The sequence below is a fragment of the Gallus gallus genome, chromosome 26 (assembly GCF_016699485.2).
Source record: "Gallus gallus isolate bGalGal1 chromosome 26, bGalGal1.mat.broiler.GRCg7b, whole genome shotgun sequence".
In the NCBI taxonomy this organism is placed as follows: domain Eukaryota; kingdom Metazoa; phylum Chordata; class Aves; order Galliformes; family Phasianidae; genus Gallus; species Gallus gallus.
Window position 1 is genome coordinate 2,228,007 of NC_052557.1, and position 21,141 is coordinate 2,249,147.

A 21,141-nucleotide genomic window follows, 5' to 3' on the forward strand; every position below is an offset into this window, starting at 1 on the left:
GTACTTCGGGAGCCCTGCTCCCTGGCACCCAGAGCAGTAATTTTTCTCTACAGCCACAGGATGTCACTGTTACTCTCCTTGAGAGAGCTGGGCTGAAAAAAGAAGGGGTGAACTACAAAACCCAGTTGCAGGAAAAAAGATCTGTCATTAATAAAGCTCCTCCCACTGTGAGAGCGTTCTCTCCATTGCTGTAGAGGAAATGAGCATGAAACAATAAACTGAGAAAGTTTGTTTTGAAAGACATCCATGTAGATACACATACGTCATACCAAGTGCTGTCAGCTAATTAAAAAAATAAGTCTCTTATTGTGTTGTTGGAGATGGTGATACTTAGCTACGTGCTATTGCCAGAGCAGTGCTTCTTTTGGTTAAGGTGTGCTTTGCAACTCCAACTTCCACTTTGCCTTTATCGCTACATAAAGAAAGCAGCTACTCACCAAAGGAGATCTTCACCAGGAGGGGCAGGTAGCTGATCTGGCCCAAAGAGAGCGTGGAACTGCAAAGCTGGCACCAGCAGCCCCATCTCCATTCAAGCAAAAGGCGAAGGATCCTGTGCCTCTGTGAACAAGACAGGTTAGCTCAAGGTCTGATCAACTCTCATTAGCACAGTCATTAGCACAGAGCACGCTGCCCCACAGCTGTAACTTTCAGTTTCCTCCACTGAAAAAAAAAAAACCCAACAAACAAACAGCCAAAAGATCAGGAACTTTGTTAAAAATATTTATTTAAAAAAATACAATTGTTTTGCATGTCTGGTTGCACATAACTATTAACATATGATTGACTTGAATAATTTGCTACAATGCTTTTTTAAAGCCAGCTTGCATTATACAAAGCAAATCTCTCTGTCAGTTCTTACATAAAATAGTTTTCTTTAACTATTCCCACCCTATTTAAAAAAAAAAAATTGCAATACATGGATTTATTTATTTTTTTTTGCACAAAAATTGAAGCAATAGAAAAGTCACCTGATTCCTCAGGAAAGACCTTCGTGATGTTTGAATAGAAACTGCCAATATGCCGCTCTTTAGAAGCAGCACGAGTCACTTTGAAGTCATTACAGTGCACTTCCTCCAAAGCACGCTTTGCATCTCAGAACTTCACCCTCCAAATCGCAGTCAAACCTGAAATGTGTTCAAAGAGCTGCATATGTACAAGAATTGAGTTGATCAGACCTTTTTTTGTTTCCCGACATGGTATCAATCAACACACGCTGAAGGTCTTCCTAATATGTTACCTTGGAAGGTTAAATAAAAGCAAATTTAGTAACACTGAACAATTACTGAAAACTTTGGCTATTTATGTACTTGCATTACATACCAGCATTTTATTTTTTAAACACAATGGCATTAAGATACTCTTATTATAAGGTATTATTCTTCTGAAGTAAGAAAGACTGAGAAGCTACTCGCTCCCAACTCTAACCAGAGCACCCAAGCAGTGCAAGGTCATCACTGTCTCCAAAACCCAGGTCTAGGATAAGTCTCCAAGGTGGGAAGCACGCAGATGTTTGCTATGACATAACTTTGCCTCTTGACTTGGCACTAGACACGCGTATCCAATGCAATTCTGTTCTGGAAAGGGTAATTGAAGACATCATCTGCTGACTTCATATCATTTTGACCACTGATGTTTCTACTAAATTACATGAAAATGAGAGAGGATCCACTTAGAGAGTTAGCTGACACGGTTGTCTCCTCAATCGGCCCCAGGCAGAAGAGTCAGAGCTGCAGGAGTATGAAAAACACTGCAGACATCGCTGTGCTGATCTACACAGAGCCCAGATTAACCTGAAAAAGCCCTCGAGGAGCAGTACTAAAGGCATCAGAAAAACCACTTTCCAAAACAGATGTGCACTTGAAAAAAGAAACAGAACAACAACTGCCAACCATCACTGCTGGTGTGGTTGCTTACAGTCTCTCCCATTCACAGCTGATGCTTTCCTCCCTGGCTCCAGCTGAGCCACAGGCAGAAAGCTGCAAGGAGCAGATCCTCAGCCGCTGCAACTCAGAGCGGCTCTGCTGCAGCAAATGGATCTTTCCTGCTTTCCAAGCCCGTGGCACACAAGTGCTGCCTGCCATCAGCATGCTCTGTGTTCTCAGCAGTCCCGAGACAAAGCCCCATGCTGGTTACCTCCCCTGTTCGGTCACTGCAGCCTCAGATTGATTCCAGCTGTCCTAATACGCATTAGAGGAGACAACCACTATCTTTACTATGCGTGTCACTTGAACTTTCCTATTTATTCCATCTCTATTATTAAGAATACACTTCTCAGCTATAAAAACAGAGGGGTTGGGGGAGATAAGCATTAAATGTGCTACTGTACTTATCACAAAACACTGTGACGTACATAAGGCCATCTGGTAACACTGCAACAGAATACAAACAAGATTTTCAAAGGGAGTTTTAGAATACATTTTTTGTTGGTTTTTTTTTTTTTTCCTCTTGTTTTTAAACTACAATGAATAACCTCAACCCTGTTCACGGAGAATTAACATTAAAACTAGTACATCATATATATAAAACTGTGCAACTGAACAACAGCAGAACAAAAAGTCAACACAATTCTCTAAAGCGGTTCCAAAGCCTGAAGAGTTAAGACATGCTAGCTGAAAAAACCCACAACACAGCTCAAGGAGCCCAGAGCACACCCAGGTATCGTACCCCGGCACACAGCACACACCAGGATCCATGCAGAGCCCATCCTCACCACCTTCCTGTGTTCCAGAAAATAAGGAAAGGAAAAAGAAACAAAAAAAAACAGCTTCCAGTTATTAGTACAGCACTGCTGCACGTACTGCTCAAGGACGTGGGCTCCAAGCAGTGCTTTCCAACCTCCCTGCACTGCTTACAGTTCATTCTGTGTCTCCATTACAAGACCCCTGCTTTCCAAACGCTGACAATTACACCTTGTGCAATAGAGAAAGTTCTAGGAAGAGGGAAAAGAAAGCCCCAATTCTTGTTCCATGTGCATAAAACTGTTCAAAGATACATTTAAGACACTTCTTTTTCCGGGAAGATGTGGCATACAACAACGTCAAAGATGCATTTAAAAATAACCTTTGGCAATCCTTAGCCCACACTGTGGTACAACCTATCTGAGTGCTTACAAGAGAAAAAGGCAGGCCCCCAGAAGCCTCATCAGCACATGCAAAATGTGTTAAAGTGGCCACTGCATCGTGCAGTGTTTGCTCTGAGTGTACAAACCTGGAAGCTGCACTGCATCCTGAACACACGTCCCCTGGCAGTGAATAGGTGTGCACACGTATGTTTGTATGGGGAGAGCTGTTCAGCCTCAGTGGAACAATGCATAGAGGAAGCAAGCTGTACAAGTTTGCTTTTTTAACGAGGTGCCTGCAATGGTTCTGCAATTAAAGTCTTCTGCAACATTCTTTGGAACGGGAGGGGAAATGAAAATCAATTCTAATCAGTTCTACTGTGCTTGGTGGAATAATTCACATGAATCGGACGCCTGGCTGTCTGAAAAGGGAAATGCAGAAGCATGGGGCCCTGCCCAGCTTTCTTATCATGCAGGTCACTTTTTTGGGGGGGAAAAAGGAACAAACAGAACAAAACAAGGATGGTGACGGTCCAAAAAGAACCAACCTCCTGCACTGAACATCTCCCACACGTCTGTTTGTTCTTTGTACAAATCAACAACAACTCTCCTCAGTTCCAGATCTACCAGAGACCCCAAACCAGCACTCTCTCCTCCTGCTCCAGGCAGCACCGGGACAGTCATGGAATCTGAGCAGAAGGTCCAGTGGTGATGCACAACACAGACTGCAGAAACACGGCAGCACTGCCATTAGTGCAGCTTTGTTGCCCCTAGATTGCATCCTTAGGACTAAAAGCCAGCTACAGAGAACAGATTTAGTTCTATTTTCAGGCATATTTCTCTGTTTGGAACCTGCTTTGCAGGGCTCCTGCAGAGGCCATACGCTTTGCTCGCTCCAAGTGGAACGCAGCGTCCGCAGATGTCAATCCAGGAAAAAGCCTTTGGCAGTAATAGCCCCAAAGAACTGTGTAAAACAACTGTCACCACGTTTTATCTTTTAATCTTCATCTGACAGCCTCTGATTTCAGCAGATCGACTTTAGCACGGCACATATTCACCGCCACTCAACTCGATGGCAGTCGCCAAAGGCTCCGCGTTAAGCAGATTTGCTAACGCTCTTCAGACTAAACAGCAGCCATTGCCAATTACTGCTTAATTAAACTCAAATCAAGCCATAAAAATTCCTGTTTAGGCAAGATGTACCACCCCTCATTGCAGCACCCCGAATAGCTTTTTTAAGCGACACGACTGCAATGTGAATAGATTTCCAATTGATCTGCTGTGCGTAAATCCTGTGGGGCTGTCTGCAATGTGCTCCAAAACTGGTCAGACAAAATACACCACCCATACCCAGGACCAGGAGATAGATCTGTTTCCTACACGGGAGAAGTAAGGAACAAACCAGAACAACATTGTTACAGACACCCAAAACTCACACATGGAGTTCCAAAGCATCCGGCCATTCTGACGACGTTCCTTAACTACTGATGTCATTGATGTCATGGCTGAGGATACCAAGATAGCCTCTTGATACAACACTGAGATGTGTCTTGTAAACAAACACGCATTCAAAATGGAAGAGGTTAAGCGGTAGAGTAAAATATGAGTACATATTAAAAAAAAATGCTATAAAACAGTAGCAAAAATTAACTAAAAAGATACACCAATAAACCACGGATGGCCAACAGACTGTCAGTTCTATGGGCTCCGAACTCAGCACAAGGGAAATGCTACAGAAGTGGAGCAGAACTCTGAACCCATGCTTACCTTGGAGCTGCCTGGGTGTGCCAGGCCAGCTCTGCCACCCGGCCCCACGCTGCTGCAATTCTTGCACCCAAATAGAAGTGATGGGGGGGGGATCTGACATCACACAGCGCCGACATTCTGAAAAGCTTTGTGGTAGAAGATGTGCACATAAACAGCCCTCGTTGTGGTTTAAATTGACACTATAAAAAAAAGAAACACACAAGAAGAATCTATCTGCTAGATAGCCAAGGTCTGAAAAAACGTTGGGACAAACTATCCCAAACAACCTACCAAACAGATAAAGCCTTTCCTGTGATAATGCACTCTCCTTCCTAGCAAGGATGCACGGATAGTGAAGCCTCAGGACACTCCGAGGGAACACAATGACCTCCCAAACTCGAGGGATTTCATCACTTCCTGACCTACTGCAGAATGCAAAGTGCCAAAGGCAGTGCATAGGAACTACATTCAGCCACCACTGCTGAAGACCGATGCCTGAAACACGGTTCTGGGATTCCACCCTGCTCAGGAAAAAGCTTTCTTCCAGCACCCCCATCACTGGGATCACGTTCTGTGAGAACAGGAAGGCGGAACAGGGAACGCTGTACAGTAACTGTGGGGTATTATCAGCACAATTCTGCTTTCCATGGATTGTCTGCTTGCAGCACATGTTGCTAGTGGCATCCTGATGGTTCAGGTTCTCCAAAAAGACAGACATAGCACAGACAGCAGCAGCAGCACAAGCTTTGCAACTCTGCAGTACTATTATACAGCAGCAGTGACATTTAAAAGAGATTTCCAGAAGCAAGACAGATGTTCAGCTTCCATGCTCATCCAGTCTAATTCTACCACCACCTATGAATTAACCAATGCAAATACTATCAAAGCATTCAACAATACCACAGTTACTTCAGCAACATGAACTGCAATGTAACACGTTTCTGTAATGCTGCACTATTTTTTAAACCAACATGGTACTATACCCATATTACAAACTGCTAACGTGATAATTAAAGAAGAGCCTATACTAACCCCACCTTCCCTACACTAAAAACAAGTTGCAATGAGCTGCAAACTGCTCCTGAAGTGAGCCAGTAGAGCACCAGCAAGTCACATCACCGAGCTCCGAGGAATGTGATCCAAAAAAGCTGGCAGTTCTATGCTTATTAATAAACGTCTGCTTAACGAGGCAGCATATATACAAGACAGTATTATCTTAAGTGACCTGAAGTGGGGAAAACGTGAGCAAGCCTCCCTCCCACCTCCCCGTGCCCAGTCTTACAGTTTGCTTTCCCAACTGCCTCCTGAGATTACAATCCCATAGGGGACTCCTGTTTTCCAAGGCAGGCGCCTAAGCAAAAGCAATCATCTTCTCACATCACCTGTCAGGAAGTTGGACACTACCAGGCTGAAATACAGAGAGGCTGCACTTTCATAGCAACTTCCCCTAAGAAGGTATTCCTGAAGGTGAGCGTGCATCTCACAGCTATGGCAGTGCAATCTGCTGCAGCTACTTGGAGAACAGCATGAAACTAGGCCAAGCAAAACTGACAAGCTCTATTAGTTAGCATTTGGTTCTCTTGCATATCTATGCTGAAAGTGATACAGTTTACAAAAAAAATTAAGTGCACGTGTGCACATACACAACTTTTAAACTAAAACTTGGCTTTTCTCCATAGGGGACAAGGAAAGGGAAGCAATTAAATTGCAAGTCTTTAGTGCTCATTAGTTATTTTTAAACTCTAATCCTAGTCTGCAATGTTGCTCTCAAATCCACACACACATTGGGCATAAAATTGGCCAACCTAAAACAACCATTAAAAGTGCTGCTATTTATATATAGCTATATATATTTTCTAGAGCAAACTCATAAGCTATCATGCAAACCAGAAAATTCCACATGCCTGCTCTTAATTATGATCTGCAGGTTTCTCTCTGCATTAAACAAAAAAAAGAGTCAATATTGCACATTGTCATTTTAAGAGCCACCGGCACAGGAACTTCATCCTGTATCTGCTGATGTCTAAATGCAAAGCAGTTATCACCCCTCCAATGAAACTCGACAGGAAGACGGTTCGCTACACGAGCTCACTCCCTGCTACCTGCACCTGAAATAGGCACACTCTTTTCTCCCACTTGGCAGAGGACTTTCTGGATGAACAGTGCCCCAAAAGCAACTCCATGACACCCACTCGCGTCGAGGGTGCTGTATCAGAAACGTACAAAACGGTTTATTCGATGCTAGAATATATAGAGAACATCACTGCAGTAAATTAAGTCCTGGGTATTGTCATACGTATGCTTTAAAGTGAAGTCAGTCTGCAAAAGTGGCAAAAGGAAAACTGTGGTAAGCCTGAGCTCACCGTTTCTCCATCAAACAGGTGCGCTATGCAAGAAGCACACTGCCAGCTCCTCGTGCTGTTAAGGTACAACCTTCCTCTGCTCATTAAAACTTCACAGCCAGCCAGTGGGGATACCAAAGGAAGGAGACGGCCTCCATCTGTTTTCTAGAAGGTATTTTAGGAAGATTATCTTATGTCACTCAGCTGAACGTGAGTGGCAAACAGAAGTTGCTGCCTGACAGCAGATGCCCCAAAGTGGAAGGGCACGGACTGAGACATCCCATGTCTGCGGGCAAGTCCCTCTTCTTTCACTCCTCCGTTCTCTTAAAAGGCCTCCTGAGGTTTAAAAATCTAATTAAAAATTTCATCAGTGTTTCAAATGGCTCTGGAAACTCGTCCTGTATCAATTCACGCACACGTGGCCACCAAGGAAAGAAAAGCAAGTGCAAATTTACAGTGAGGTGGATACCCAGCGGTACACATTAAGCCCAACTTTTTCAGGGTCTGAGTGCCTCCTCAAATTATAAAAAAAAGCAATAGATTTAAAGCGAAACTCGAGAGAAGAGCTGGGAAAAGCTTCTCCACTTCAAACTGTGGGGAAAAAAGCAGTAACAACACTCAGACATCAGTGTTCTCACCCACTGCTTGGGGCTGAAAACGCAGCATCAGGCAGCAACCTCACGTCACAGATAAACCCTCACCACCTCACGTAAAATCCACCATCCTGCTCATCTTCTAGCAGTGAGATTACAGGTCTCTGGCACAAGAAATGTCTGGACTTCAGCATTCAAACCTTCTGAGAACTGAAAAGAACTGATCCCACCATTTGTTTGTCTCCAGGCTTTGCCCCCTTGCTGAAGGAGGGCTTGGAAGCATCCAGGAGCCAACCACTGCAAGGCTGGGCTGTCTGCATGCAGCGTCATTGAGAAATTGTCCACATCTCAGTAACACAATCATGGAGTATGCCTTGAAAATTTCTACCTGCAAAGAGACAAGATGTTTTTACAGCAGATAAGATGTGGGCTGTTTTGCTGCTGCAGAAGTTATCAGGCCCCGAGGCAAAGCTGAGTGCACACACACTCTTTTCCCAAGCATTTCCTGGAATGCCAGCTTCGATCGTGATTAAATTTCTTCTTGCCAAGCACAGGAAGCAGAAGAACAGAGGTTTTCCAAGAGTCACAGAGAAAAGCCTTCTCTGATACTATTTACTGCAAACAGTGCAGACTCAGTTACTGCAACACCAATTGAAACTCCCTTTAACCATAGTGAAGTCTTCCAACCAAGGAGGGAAGAGAAGAGACCGGAGCTTCAGCTCCTATTAAGGCATTTGCATAAACATTACCAATCTGGGTCTTCAAAAAACAGGAATTTTGCAAAAAAGGCATTTTATCTGGGAATGGCAAAAACTATTGACTGTTGATAATCTCTGTGGAATTATAAATTGCTCTTTTAAAAAAACATGGTTAAATATAAGTGTCGTCTCTTTTCCTTGCTTGCCAATATGTCCTTTCCACCAGTTCATGTGCTATGTCTTCTGCAGGTCAGGGGAAAATGGGCCAGGGGTAGAGGGTCCATCCAGTCCAGACAGCGTGAATGGGCCGTGACTGTTCAGCACTGATGGAAACTAAGAGACAAAACAAAAGTGGTTGAGAAAGGGCGTTTTAATTTAAAGTCCCTCTCTAACTGTGCATAAAGAAGCTCCCCAGGAAACAAGCAAACAAAAAAACCTTTCAAAGAATCTTCCTGTCTTCTCCCAAGTAATTGCTTTTTAAATGCCACCACACCACAGATTGCACAACCCCAGCTATTACAGCCAGTGCTACCAGAGGGACGCAGGCTGCAATCTCTGCACTGAGCACTGCCTATGTCCTAAACTAGTAACATCACAAGAAAATGACTTTATACTTTATACAGACTTTATATATGACTTTATATGTTGGGAAACAATGTCCTACGTTATTGTTCAATTAATTACCAGCTGTTTGCAGAGAAAAGGGTATCAGGTACAAAAAGATCCCCTGAATTAAAGGAAACTTTTTAGTACTTCAAACTTGGAAAGACTGAGCAACCAAAGCATGACATATTTCATGACATATCATGAAATGCCTACTACTTAACTGCCTCACCTTATTAAACAGTAAATATTACTGCCCAAACTTGCCATCAGATTCTTGGGCTAACAGATCCCTACAGGTCTTCTGAGGAAAGCACTGACAAGTATGGCTCAAAGGGAGAGATGGGCTGAACTTGCTGGAACTTACCTGAAAGAGCGTATTAGCACCTTGCAACCTTGCAGGACTGAGAGGAGCAACTGGGCTGAGGGTACTCCAGAAATGAATGCTGGAGAGCAAGGGACTTGGGGTCAGCAAGATGGGAGTCTGCAAAACACACAGAGACAGTCAGTCGTGTGAAAGCTGCACTTGGAGTAACGCACTGCATATGTAAATCTGGCCACAATAATCCAACTCCTCCAGCTGCGGAGGGCTGGATCCCATTTTAGGAACTCCCATTCTCTCCTTCTGCCTCCTCCCACCTCCTCCTCTTCCCTTCAAACCCCACAGCAGCAGCAGCAGCCATCAGTTCTCCCTCCCCTTTCTTAGCAACTGGCCCTCTTCTCCCAGCAGCTGCCAAACCCTGCTGTAACCTACAGCAAATTGCCTTCTCCTGCAATTCATACACAGCACCTGCAAGTGACTTAGGAGAACTCAGCTTATGAATTTAAAATGAGCATAGAGCGGGCACACACACGGTCTGAGTGATGTGGGGGATGTAAGCTACAACAAAAGAAATGCACACTCAGCTTCTGAATGCTCTGGATGTTCCAGGTTTACCAGCCAAACACTCTGAAGGATTCCAAAAGTGCAACTGGACTTGATTTTTTTCTCCTGTCTTCAGCCATTTCAATTTTCTATCAGCAGTTTCCCTGCAGTTTCACTCCAATTTATTACAGGAAGGAGATTAAATGTATACAGAACAACCTAGCAGCATAGTTGGATTCAGTTCTCTTCCAAATTTTCCATGAGGAACGAAAGCTTTCCTTTCCCACGCGCTGAGAACAACCAAATTATGCAGCCATTGTTATCACCACATTAAGTCACATTATTCTGGTTTAAATAGCTACTAAATCAAGTGAAAGAACGCTGCTGAACGCACACCTCAGTGGCTACCCGTTTTCAAAGCAATTTCAGAATCAACCTGAAGGATTTCAGAATGAGCCTGAAGTGCTCTGGAAATAATTCAGTGTCACTCTGGAACATTTACAAAGGATCCTTACGGTGCTGGTTTGGTCCATCTGCCCTCCCTTACTGCCTTACAGTGCAACACAACCACTGTTTTTACTCAAAAAAAGGAGGTGGGGGAATTGGGTTACCTGGGAGAAAAGTGCTGGAGTAAGAGAAGCAGTGGGGAGGGAAGGGCTCAGTATTCCCAATGGACTTGGATCACTGCCTGTAATGACGAGAGTGGGAGCCAACTCCAGCCCTTTGGGTTTTTTAGATCTGGAGAGGTGATTGGCAAATTCCTTCTCCAGCACAGATGAATCCTGCTCTTTGGGCTCTGGGGATTGATGCTGAAGGCTCTGAGCCTGCTCCAGCTGCTGAGAAGCCACTGATTCTATGTCCGTGTCAATGTCCAGGTCAGGATTAGAACTCAGGGGCGGCGATGGGGGGGTGGAAGGAACTTGCAGAACGGGAGAAACCGAGGATACAGGTGGAGTTGGGGTAAAGCTGGTGGTCAAGTTTGGCAAAGGTGCAGGAGCTTCAGGGATAGTTAACTTGGGGAGAACAAGAGTCTCCAAGGTCTGCAGAGTTTCTTCTGATCCCATGGGAAGGGAGGATGCAGTTGAGGTGGCAGAAGCAGTGGATGTAGCGGAGACCGCTGAAGTGGTGGCGATCAGGGGGACGGATGGAGGCTTTTTGGAGGGCATGGTGACAAACTTGATGACAGACGGCGTTGGATCCTGAGCAGCTTTCTTCTCTGTCAGTTTCTCAGCTGGATTCTCAATCTTGATGGACCTGAAGAGTTTTACATTGGAAGAGTTCAGGGAGTTCAGCGTAAAAGAGGAGTACAAGCCTGAGTGGATGTAGTCGTTGCGGCTGGAGGATTTAGCACACGACTGAGACTTCTCCTTCCCACAGCTTTCCATGTCCTTTGGAGCACTGCTAACCTCTGCAAAGCCGGTCAGGTCGGGCTCTCCTTCTATCCGGCCCACGACAAGTGGATCCATTTTTAAGATCTCCGGATAAGAAACAAACTTGTACACAAACTTCTTACCATTCACTTTTTTAATGATATTCTGTGGGTAAGAAGATAGGTATTTTTAGCTCTTCTTTAGATTCGTTTTCCTGCTACAGACTCTGCCTAAAATAGACTGAGGAATTCAATAGTTTGCAACCTTTCAACAGAAATTCTTTTTTCTTTTGTTTTAAACACACTGCATTCTTGCAATTCAGTTATCCTGCCAAAGTGTCACTTCCAGAGCTCACAGACACAACAGGTGAGCTCAACCTGACCTCAGTGCACCAACAGCAACCCTAAGGCAGCAGAGCAATTCTGTTTCCAGTATTTAAGAAGACCCACTAGGAAACAAAGATACCACCATTGAGGTTAAGATCACTGCTCTGGGCACTGCAAGCATAATCTAAGAGGAGAACAATACAAAATTAAGGCTTACGAGGTTTGTAGAATTGATGTCTAATACAGTAAATCAAACTGTCCCTATTCTTAATGAATTGATAAAAGAAAGCAGCTGAACTGTTCAGCAGAACGTGGGCTTATCAGCTACCTCAACATCACAACCTTTGTCAAACTTGCTTAGTTCCTCACTGGAATTCCACGCACAATTTGGGCCACAGATGATGCTGATTTATTGTACAGTTACTATTATTGAGACCTCGTGGTACAAAGTCAGATTAAGGACACTGTGCTGCCCAGTATTAAACTCCAAGCACCACACTGCACCCCACAAACTGACAGCTTCTTCAGAAACCAGTTTGTTTTTTTTTAATCCCATACACCCACATAACAACAGCTGTGGGATAAATGGCTTACTGGAAGGTTATTGAAATGAAGATAATAATCCCACACTGTGGTTCTATAGTTCAGCTTTTTGACACTGCTCGTGCTCTTGCAAGTTCTTTGAAGACATCAGCTTCAAAAGAGAAGCACCTCACTGGGCTGGACTAAACTCAGTCTGCTCAGCAGAGGGGCATTTCTGAACACAAGAATGAAAACAAAGACCCTCTGAGCTGCCATGCTGGACATCCCTATTTTAATAGCCCCTTCATAGAGAGAAGTACAGAAAAGGTTTCAGTGTGGTTGGAGAGGGGTTGGAAAGGAGAATATTACTCACAAAAGGATTCATAACAGCAAAGACATAAATTAAAGAGGAAAACATTTTGCATAAAGCCATCCAGAGCCTTATAAAATAACCACTGGGGAGGAACCAGGCATGAGGATAGACAAGAGGAAAAATAAAAACCTCTGAACTTAAGTCAGTGCACCTCACTTAACTCTTGGAGCCAGAAGTGACACCTATCCCCTTGAAGAGAATGAAAAAGGAAACAAAGCTCATTAGGCAGAAGCTGGTAAGATGGATAAGGATTTCAGGTGGACTTATGGACTTTGTTACCTTCACATAATAGTATCTGAGAGCACGGCTGAGTTTATCATAGTTCATGCTGGGCTTGTTCTTGCGGATTCCCCACAGTCTGGCCACCTCCTCTGCCTGCTGCAGTTTGAACTCCCCGTCATTGGAGGTCCAACAGATGATATTCTTGTTCTGAGGCTCTTTCAGGAGCTGGAGGAGGAACTGCCACAGGGTGATAGCACTGTCCATAGCAGTAAGCTGAAACGTAGAAAGGCAGAGAAAAGGCCAACAGATTAGGAACGGTGCATCTTCTGTGTCTCCCTAGAAGGAGGGTGAGGGCACAGAGATGTTATTTCCAAAGGCAGCAAGAGTAAAAATTATTAGTCACCAGTCGTGAAAGATGTTCCCTGCAGAACAGGGAGGCTGAGAGCCAACTGCTATCGTCTCCTCCCACATGTCAGTCCTTTTCACATGGGTTATATTTAGCCTCATTTAACTAAATCAGGTCATTTTGGGTAAGTTGCAATGAGTCATTACCCAAAAAAAAAAAAAAAAAAAAAACCAACAAAAAGAAAACCACCCCAATTCTAAGTTGCTCCACGTTGACCCATTCTGAGTTGTGCTGAGGAACAGCTCAGGTGCACCCAGCTAAAAATCAAACCACCCCCTCACCTCCTCCCCTCCCACCCACCTACCTGCAGCCTCCTCCTTCAGCTGCCGGAAGATGTCACTGTGCAGAACAACCCAACCTCCCTTCAGTTCACACTTCTGATGGCCCTCCCAGCCAACCCCCAGCCTGCCCTCTAACCTCTCTTTCGCAATTTTCGTCCCTTTTATAAGGAATTCGGCAAAGGAGAAAAGAAGCAAATACAATTTCAAGCATTGCCTTGGCTTTTCTCTTTATCTTCTCTCATGCACACCAGTTTTCAAGGCTGAGGTCTTTTAGGACCAGTGTCACTCCAGCACAGTTTTCCTGCACTGCAGGAGGGATGCAGTCACCAGTGCACACAGGGAGGTCATTCCCTGACCACATCTGCCTATGTGAGGTCGTACTTCCACCAAGATTTGAGTGTAACACCATCAATCCTGTCCGTACAAAGGAACTATAAGCCAGGCTGTGAATTAAAACAGATTAAATTATATTAACGCAGTATCCCATGTGGATTCTCTTATCCCACAACGCATGGCTTCTCTCCGTACGGCTTAAACTTCTTCCAACGTAACAAAAACAAACACGGCTGCTCTGCAATAAGAGCCTTCCCAAAGAACTGTGCTGGATGCGTGCCCTGTTAGATATCCCCCTGCCCCAGACCTCGATAAAGGCCAACCTAAATGGCACAGGGGCTCCTATTTGCGTGAGTGCAGCTCCAGACACCAAGTGCTGTTGGCAGGAGGAGGCTCTGGAGGCTCACGCAGTGCAGCCCCAGCAAGGACTCGTGCCCGTGTTGTTGAGGTCCACGCACACACAGGGCTAAGTTTGAGATCCAGGCTGCCAGTTCGTCCTCGTTACCAAAGCCTTTATTCCAATCTCGTTACTGCCCAGCACTTAGCCAGCCCTAAATAAGGAAGAGAACAGTCTACATGTCAGAGCCTCAGAATCCAGTCAGCCCTGAAAAAGGATTACTGCTGACAGTTTACACAGGACCAAGCATTCCTATTGAAATCAGGTGCCCCGGGGCAGGTGTTCTTTTGGGCAGAGCCCATTGCATTTAACCTATTTTCACAAATACCTGCCTGATGGCACACTGACATGACTCCACAGCGAGGTAACATTGATCAACTCGGTTAAATTGCTGCAATTACGGGGAACAATCTCAAAATGAAGGACACCCACACCACCTCGTTATGCTGGCCTAAGGTGCTTTCCTCGTTAATTACGGATGCGTACAGCTCTGCGCTTGCCCAAATTAATTGCAGAGCACTCTAAGAAGGCACCAGCTGCTGAGCGAGTCCTGCAGCTCGCTGGGGGCAGCACGGAGCTGTGGGGCAGGGAATGGAGTTAAAGCCCTCCCAGCTCTCTGCTGTGCACTTTGCCAAAGCCATTTCCTATGGAGCATCACCAGCACAGCCTCATTATCCTGTCAGGATGATGCACATGCACGGGGTGTTGTGCAGACATAAGGACTCGATTCTACCATTCTACAGAGCTGTCAATACCCGTGATAAGCGTTAACAGAGAAAGAGCAGGAAAATGAAGTTGAGTGATTATTCCCACGCTACGTTTATCTGCAGCAGCTTCAAAGCCCATAAGCGGCACTGCACCAAACAGCGCTGAGCGATGCAACGGGAGGTAATCACACAGAAATTAGATTAGCAGCAGAATCTCAGGGAAGCGAAAGGCTTTTTCTCCTCCTAAAAACCTGTGATGATTGCATCCCCGAATTGAAAGGCCGTGTAATTTCAGTGGTGTGCTTCCCTTTAGCAAGAAGCACTTTGCTGTCATTATCGGAAAGCTCTCCAACCCTACTGCAGTCACATCACTGCCTGGCTCATGGCTGGAGCAGGGCTGAGATGCACACAGCCGACACAGCTGTGCTCTCACGGCACCAACAGCAGCACAGAATCCAGTGCCTGGATTGAACAGAAGGACAGATTTGTTAAATGCCACCTTCAGAGCCATGTGCCACGCTGTCCTGAGCGGCACCGAGCAGAACAACACCAGGGCTCCTCGCTGGCATCACAATCTCTGCATACAGCACAGCTTTATGGCTGGAGGAATCCCCCTCCCGGAGCACAGCCACAGCTACAGCAAACATCAGATGCATCCAGCTGCCACCAACACTCCTGGAGTCACAGGTTTCAGCCCCGTGTGCCATTCCTTCCATCACTTCATCAAGGATGCAGCAGGGCATCGTGCACAGACAGGTTATGCTGCAGATGAACGCCCCTCTTCATTCATTATTTATTGCACACACCTACAGGAAACAACAGAGCGACACCTGAACGTACCCAGGAGCTCGTCCTGATTAGATATAAAGGGAAATGATAACCCTGCAACCCAGCTAAAGCAATGGTACAGGTGGGCAGGTACACCCTGCCCCTTCGGAGTCCTGGAGCAACTGGGAAAGAGTAATACATCCACAGGAGAACGTGGTGCTGTGAACAAAGGCACGTCTAATTGAACTCTATTAAACTTGCCTCGATACGGCATGAGGACACATCAAAGAACTGCTGCTTCTCCAGGAAGAAGTGGGATAAAGTAAAACCAAACCAAAACATCACACGAGACGTGCAATTAAAAGCAGCACAGCCGCGACGAGCGCCGCTCCGTGTGTGACTTCAGAAAACCCAAAGGATGCATTCAGCATCAATGCCTCCATCTGCAGCTGGGCCAGCAGGATGGGAACCCACCACCCCACTCTCACAGTGCTGAGATGCTGCTCCTCGCGTGGCTCCTATGGAACACCACAGCCTCTTCCAGATGCACGGCCGTGCCCCTGAAAGCCACCAGTCTGCAGCACAGCTCCCATCAGCAGAAAAAGCCTCCTCGTCTGATTGCGTTTCCCTCAAGATGAATGTGCTGATAATTACAAGCACGCCACTGAAAGACTGCCTTTTAGCTGAAGGTTGTTTTCCTTGCAAGAGTCCACGGAGAAGGAAAAAAGGTCTCATGCAAAAAGACAAAGAGGGAATTAGGCAGAGAGGCAACAGCACTGTTTATGACAACAGCCTTCCCACTTCTGCACCATTTGAGTACGAGGAAAAAAATAGTTGCTAGAGGCAGAGGGCAGTTATACTTTGTAATGAGTATGCTAAAATAGAGCGCTATTATTGTCTTGAGATCTTCTCTGACGCCTACAGATGACCCTTGAAGTACACGGAGGAGCTGGCAGCATTTGGCTGCACTTTTCTAAACAGGAGAGCTGCAAAGCGGAGCTTTCTCGTGTTGCTGCGGCTCTGTTTGAGGCCTTGACAAAGGTACAGAGCCTCACGTTTACATGAGAGCTGGGACACGAGATATGCATCTTTTCCAGCGACTTCTCATCCATCTATGCCACAATCCGTGTGATTACAGAGCCTCGGGGCTCCGCATCCTTTGTGGCAGGGAGTGTGCAATTGCTGGGTGGCACAGCTTCGGAAGTGGCACAGGGCAATCTGTGCTGCGGCCACTCACAATGGGTTTACTCACCATTGCAGAACAACCTTCAGCGTTCAGCCCCGAGGGAGGGGGCACCCAGAGGAGCTCCAGCAAGGCAGGTCTGTATCCCACCACCCCAACCCCCCCCCCCATCTTTGAGGTCTTCTGGCACGTTTCCTGCGTTTGACTCAGCCCCGAGAACAGCTCGAGTAATCCTTCGCCTCGGCATGTTTCCTTATCAGCAGCTGCAGGCTGATGACTTCTGCAGATGGACTGATTACAGCAGTCAGGGCTGCAACCTCGTCAGAATCCCCCACAGGGGCAACACGCAGTGCAAAGGAGAGGGGAAGAAGGCTGTCCCACACAGCGAGGACAAAGCCATCACCTGTGGGCACTCAGCTGATACCCACGCAGCTGCCCAGCCAGTGGCACAGAAGCAGCATCCCCAAAGATGAGCAGAGCAGCAGCAGAGCCACCGGGTAACGGGGCCACAAAAGATGCTGCTCAAAGATTGCCAGCAACAAAAGCAGCACTGCGTATGCGTGCACCAACCACAACACACAGACATCTGCCAGGAGAGAGCAGAACCTCTCTGCAGGGCACGCGTGCTCCTGTTAAACAACGCTAATAAAACAGCAGCAATAAGTTCGAGGTGGTCTCTGGGACCTCGTGGTAACGGTGCAGTCCGACATGCAGCAGGTGTGCAAACGAAACCCTTGCACTGCGACAGGAAGCTGCACTTGCTGCCTTGCTTTGCATGGGCACTCTGCACACAGGCAGCAAAGCTGAGCTGCTGTGGCTGCACTGTACCATTCCCCGGTGTTCCCAATGGCTGAAGATGGCCACGGTGTGCAAACAGAAGGAATGTGCAGACAATAACCCCCCGCGCAACGTTGTGCAATGCTCCTGCACAGACGTGGCCTTTGATGGTTGTTCCAGGAAAACAAGCAAACAGATGAAAAAGCAACACAGAGCACGGAGATTAAAGGAGATCTCTGGAGGTCACAGGCCCAGGGCCTCGCTCAGACAGGGTTAACCTCAAGGTAAGATCAGGCAGTTCAGTGTCTGCAGCCAAAACAGTAAGTGAATAGCCACTCTATTCCCCCTATTCCTTTTATTGTAGTAAAAGGACAAGTGCTATAACATCACTGATGAAATACCTAATTAAGCAGTCATCAACACACAATCAAGAGGCAGTTTCATTAGCGCGGAGCTTGAAATATCCCATTACCAACAAACCTGTCACGAAACACTTTCAAGCCCCTGGGAAAGTGATTCACCTCAACTGTTACCTTCAGCACTTCACCAATTCTGATTAATTTTAGTGCATACAAAACCAAAAGTCAGCTTCCCCCGGGGGCTGGGAACAGCACCCAGCCCTCAGCAGGAACACACAGAGCACCGAAGGGACCCCTTCACTCCTTCTGTCACTGCTTTGGTAGCTTCGTTCCCAAAGCCAAAAGCCCAAAGCTGCCACATGTAAGGAATTCACCTAAACCTGCAGCTTGCCACACACACACGGGTGCCTCCATCACTGAGGACGTAGAAACCTTTTCAAGGAGAGTCCAGACCACAAAAATCAGGCAAGAATAAGAAACAACCAGCGAGAAAACAACTCCAGGCTCCGACAGGTTGCAGCCCTCCCTCGGCCCTGGCAGGAAAAGCAGTGCAGCTCTCAGGGCAGGAAGCATTGGGAAGGAAGCACCAGAGGATGTCCTCTCGATAAGCACAGCTCCTCAGCCTCCCTCGCCTCATCCCTCTCCAAGCCCAGCAGTCCTATTCAACCAAACGCTGCACTCCCATTTCGTGCCCTGGGCTCAAAAACCGAGCTGGGAGTTCATACGAAATTAAGGCATCAGAAAACACCGTGAGCTCTGGGAGCAGTTCGTTTCACCACTGTTTCGTTGGATCATTTTACCTCCTTCCTATCCGAACTGAGCATTTGCTGGTCTCCACCTCTCAGCTGCATGCTCAGGGCAAACAGAATGGCCAACTTAAAGCAACGCAGTGCCTGCGATTGGTTTCTATCACTGACGTGACTGCTTCTGAGTAAGCCACAGAAACACGTATTTCGACGAAAATGCCTCTTTAAGTAGATTACACGCTTGCTTCCTCCTTATTTGCCACCACAACGGGCCGAGGGGAATGTTTACCAACAGCAGATTACATTGGCTTCAATAGCACCATACAGCAGCATCACTCCCCGCCGGGAAGGTCTGCGCATCACCGAGCCCTGCACAACAGGTCCCATGCATTCTGCTGACCCTAACCTTATTACGGACAGGAAGCCTCATTTAAGAGGGAAAAGGTTTCCTTTAATAATGTTTATAATACACTCAGCCCGGTTGCTATGACGATGGAACAACTCCTCTCTCCAAACAGGCGCTGAGACCCTAAAAATAAACAGGGAGGCCGAAATCACGACGGCGTGGTTTGCTGGGAGGGCTGTGCTGGTGCAGGCAGAGCTGCTGCCGTGGGGGGAAAGCAACGCTAACGACCAACCTCTGCACCCAGCAGCACTGAGCACGCAGCGGTTCTGCGGCTCTCCGGAGCTGCTGCTGCTTCAAAAACAAAGCAGCCGAGCCGGGCTGACGCTGTGTGCCCCCAATGTGACGGGGCAGGCTGTGTAACAGAGCGGGCTGGAGGAGGTCCGGCCGGGCTGAGGAGGTGAGCGTTGTGTAACGCGCGCGTACAGCCGGACGGGTGTAAACGGGCGTGCAAATAACACGAGCAGAGCGGCGGATTTGCATACTTTCTCCACGGATTCACCCATTGATGTGGGCAGCATCCGCCCATCTCGCGGGGAGAGGAGCACGGAAGGGCTGAGGGGAATTCGCGGCAGAGTCGGGAGGGGAAAACGTATGTGTGTGTATATATATATACACATAAGATAAAATAAAAGCCCAACGCGGAGCGGGCCGGACCGCAGCCTCCTCCTGTCAGCCCACAGCACCGCAAACGTCCGAGTCCCGAACGGCGCGGCGGTGCGGCGGCTCCGCGATTCCCAACGCTGCGTTCAAAGCGGTTCGGACAGAAAAGGGACCCAACCCCCCCCCTTCCTCCTCCTCCTCCTCCGCCCCCCCTCCTCGCAGCCCGCACCGCCGCTTTCGCTTCCCGACTTCCTGACCCCCCCCTCCCCCTCACACACCGCCGGCTGCTCCCCCGGCTCGCCTCTCTCAGCCCCCTCAGCACCGCTCCCCCCCCCCCGGGTCCCACACCGCCCCCTCAGCGCTCACCGAGGAGGAGCCCCGCCGGTCCCCGGGCGTCGCGGTCCCGTCGCGGCGGGCAGGTGCTGGGAGCGGCCCCCCCGCCGCCCTTCATGGCCGGGAGCCCCCTCGGCGGGCCGGGCGCCGGGCCCCCATCCCTGGGAGGGAGGAGCCGGGCGAGCAGCGAAGGACAGCGGCGCTGAGGAAGAGGAGGCGGCGGCGGGGAGCGGCGGCGCGTTACATGGCGGGACGCGCAGCGCCAACCCCAACGCCGCGGAGCCACCGCGGCCGCCGTACGCCACACTTCCGCCCACGGCCCCGCTGAGGGACGCGGAGGGCCCGAAGGCGGCGACCAATCCCCGCGCAGAGCGGGGGCGCCGCTGACCAATGGGGGAGGAGGTAACCGCCCACCTGCCGCAATGCCCCATGGGAAGTGTAGTCCGCGCTGCCCCGCGCCCGCCCGGGCCGCTCGCAGCCATGTGCCCGCAACCCGGCTCCAAAGCCGCCGCCTCCCGCCGGGCCGGACCGGGCCGAGCCACACCCGGGAGAGAGACCGGACCCGGCCACAGCCGGCGCGGCATACCCGAGCTGCTTGAGCAGAAGGCTGAAGGGAAGCGGTGGGTAAACATGGAAATAAGTTTAAAACAAAGAAATCGCTGTGACGCCGCCGGTTCTCCGGGCAGAGATGCGGCAGAGGGGAGATGGAGGCGCTCCTAAACCAGAAAGGCTGAAGGCAGTACCCCGAAATGAAGGGGTAACGGAGCAGGAAGAGCTGCAGGGCGCAGCTCAGCTCTCCGAGGACAGCCCGGGTCGCTCCGGCAGGGCAGCCCAGCGCTGTTTGCTCCTGCAGTGCCCGCAGTGCTGATGAGGAGAGCTGCCCGCGCTGCACAACCCACGCAGCAGCACTTCCAGGGCCACTTCGAAGCATTACGGTTGGAGAAGACCACGGAGATGATCCGCTCCTGGAGCGTTCCCTGCACACATCCTCTATTCCCACACCTTTCCCCCGGTTCTTAGCAAAAGCACAGCCCTACGGCACTCCTCGGGCTGAGCAGAAGCGATGGGGGATCCCAGACAGCAGGCAGCACGCACACAGCGGGAGCCTTAATCACGCTGAGGCTCGT

General features: G+C 48.2%; 1 protein-coding gene across 2 annotated transcripts; it reads right to left on the reverse strand.

The window, feature by feature from the left end:
- Nucleotides 1-707: 707 nt before the first annotated feature.
- On the reverse strand, nt 708-20,111 carry ELK4 (ELK4, ETS transcription factor). 2 transcript variants are annotated; one of them, XM_417965.7, is made up of 5 exons: nt 20,048-20,111; nt 12,776-12,991; nt 10,517-11,440; nt 9,408-9,524; nt 708-8,770 (listed from the first exon to the last, which is right to left on the reverse strand). In XM_417965.7, the coding sequence occupies exons 2-5, from the start codon at nt 12,980-12,982 to the stop codon at nt 8,672-8,674; spliced, it is 1,347 nt and encodes a 448-aa protein (XP_417965.3). In that variant the 5' UTR covers nt 12,983-12,991; nt 20,048-20,111; the 3' UTR covers nt 708-8,671. The 2 variants fall into 2 exon arrangements, with proteins under 2 accessions (XP_417965.3, XP_040508893.2); XM_040652959.2 differs by lacking the exon at nt 20,048-20,111 and adding an exon at nt 18,304-19,817.
- Nucleotides 20,112-21,141: the final 1,030 nt, after the last annotated feature.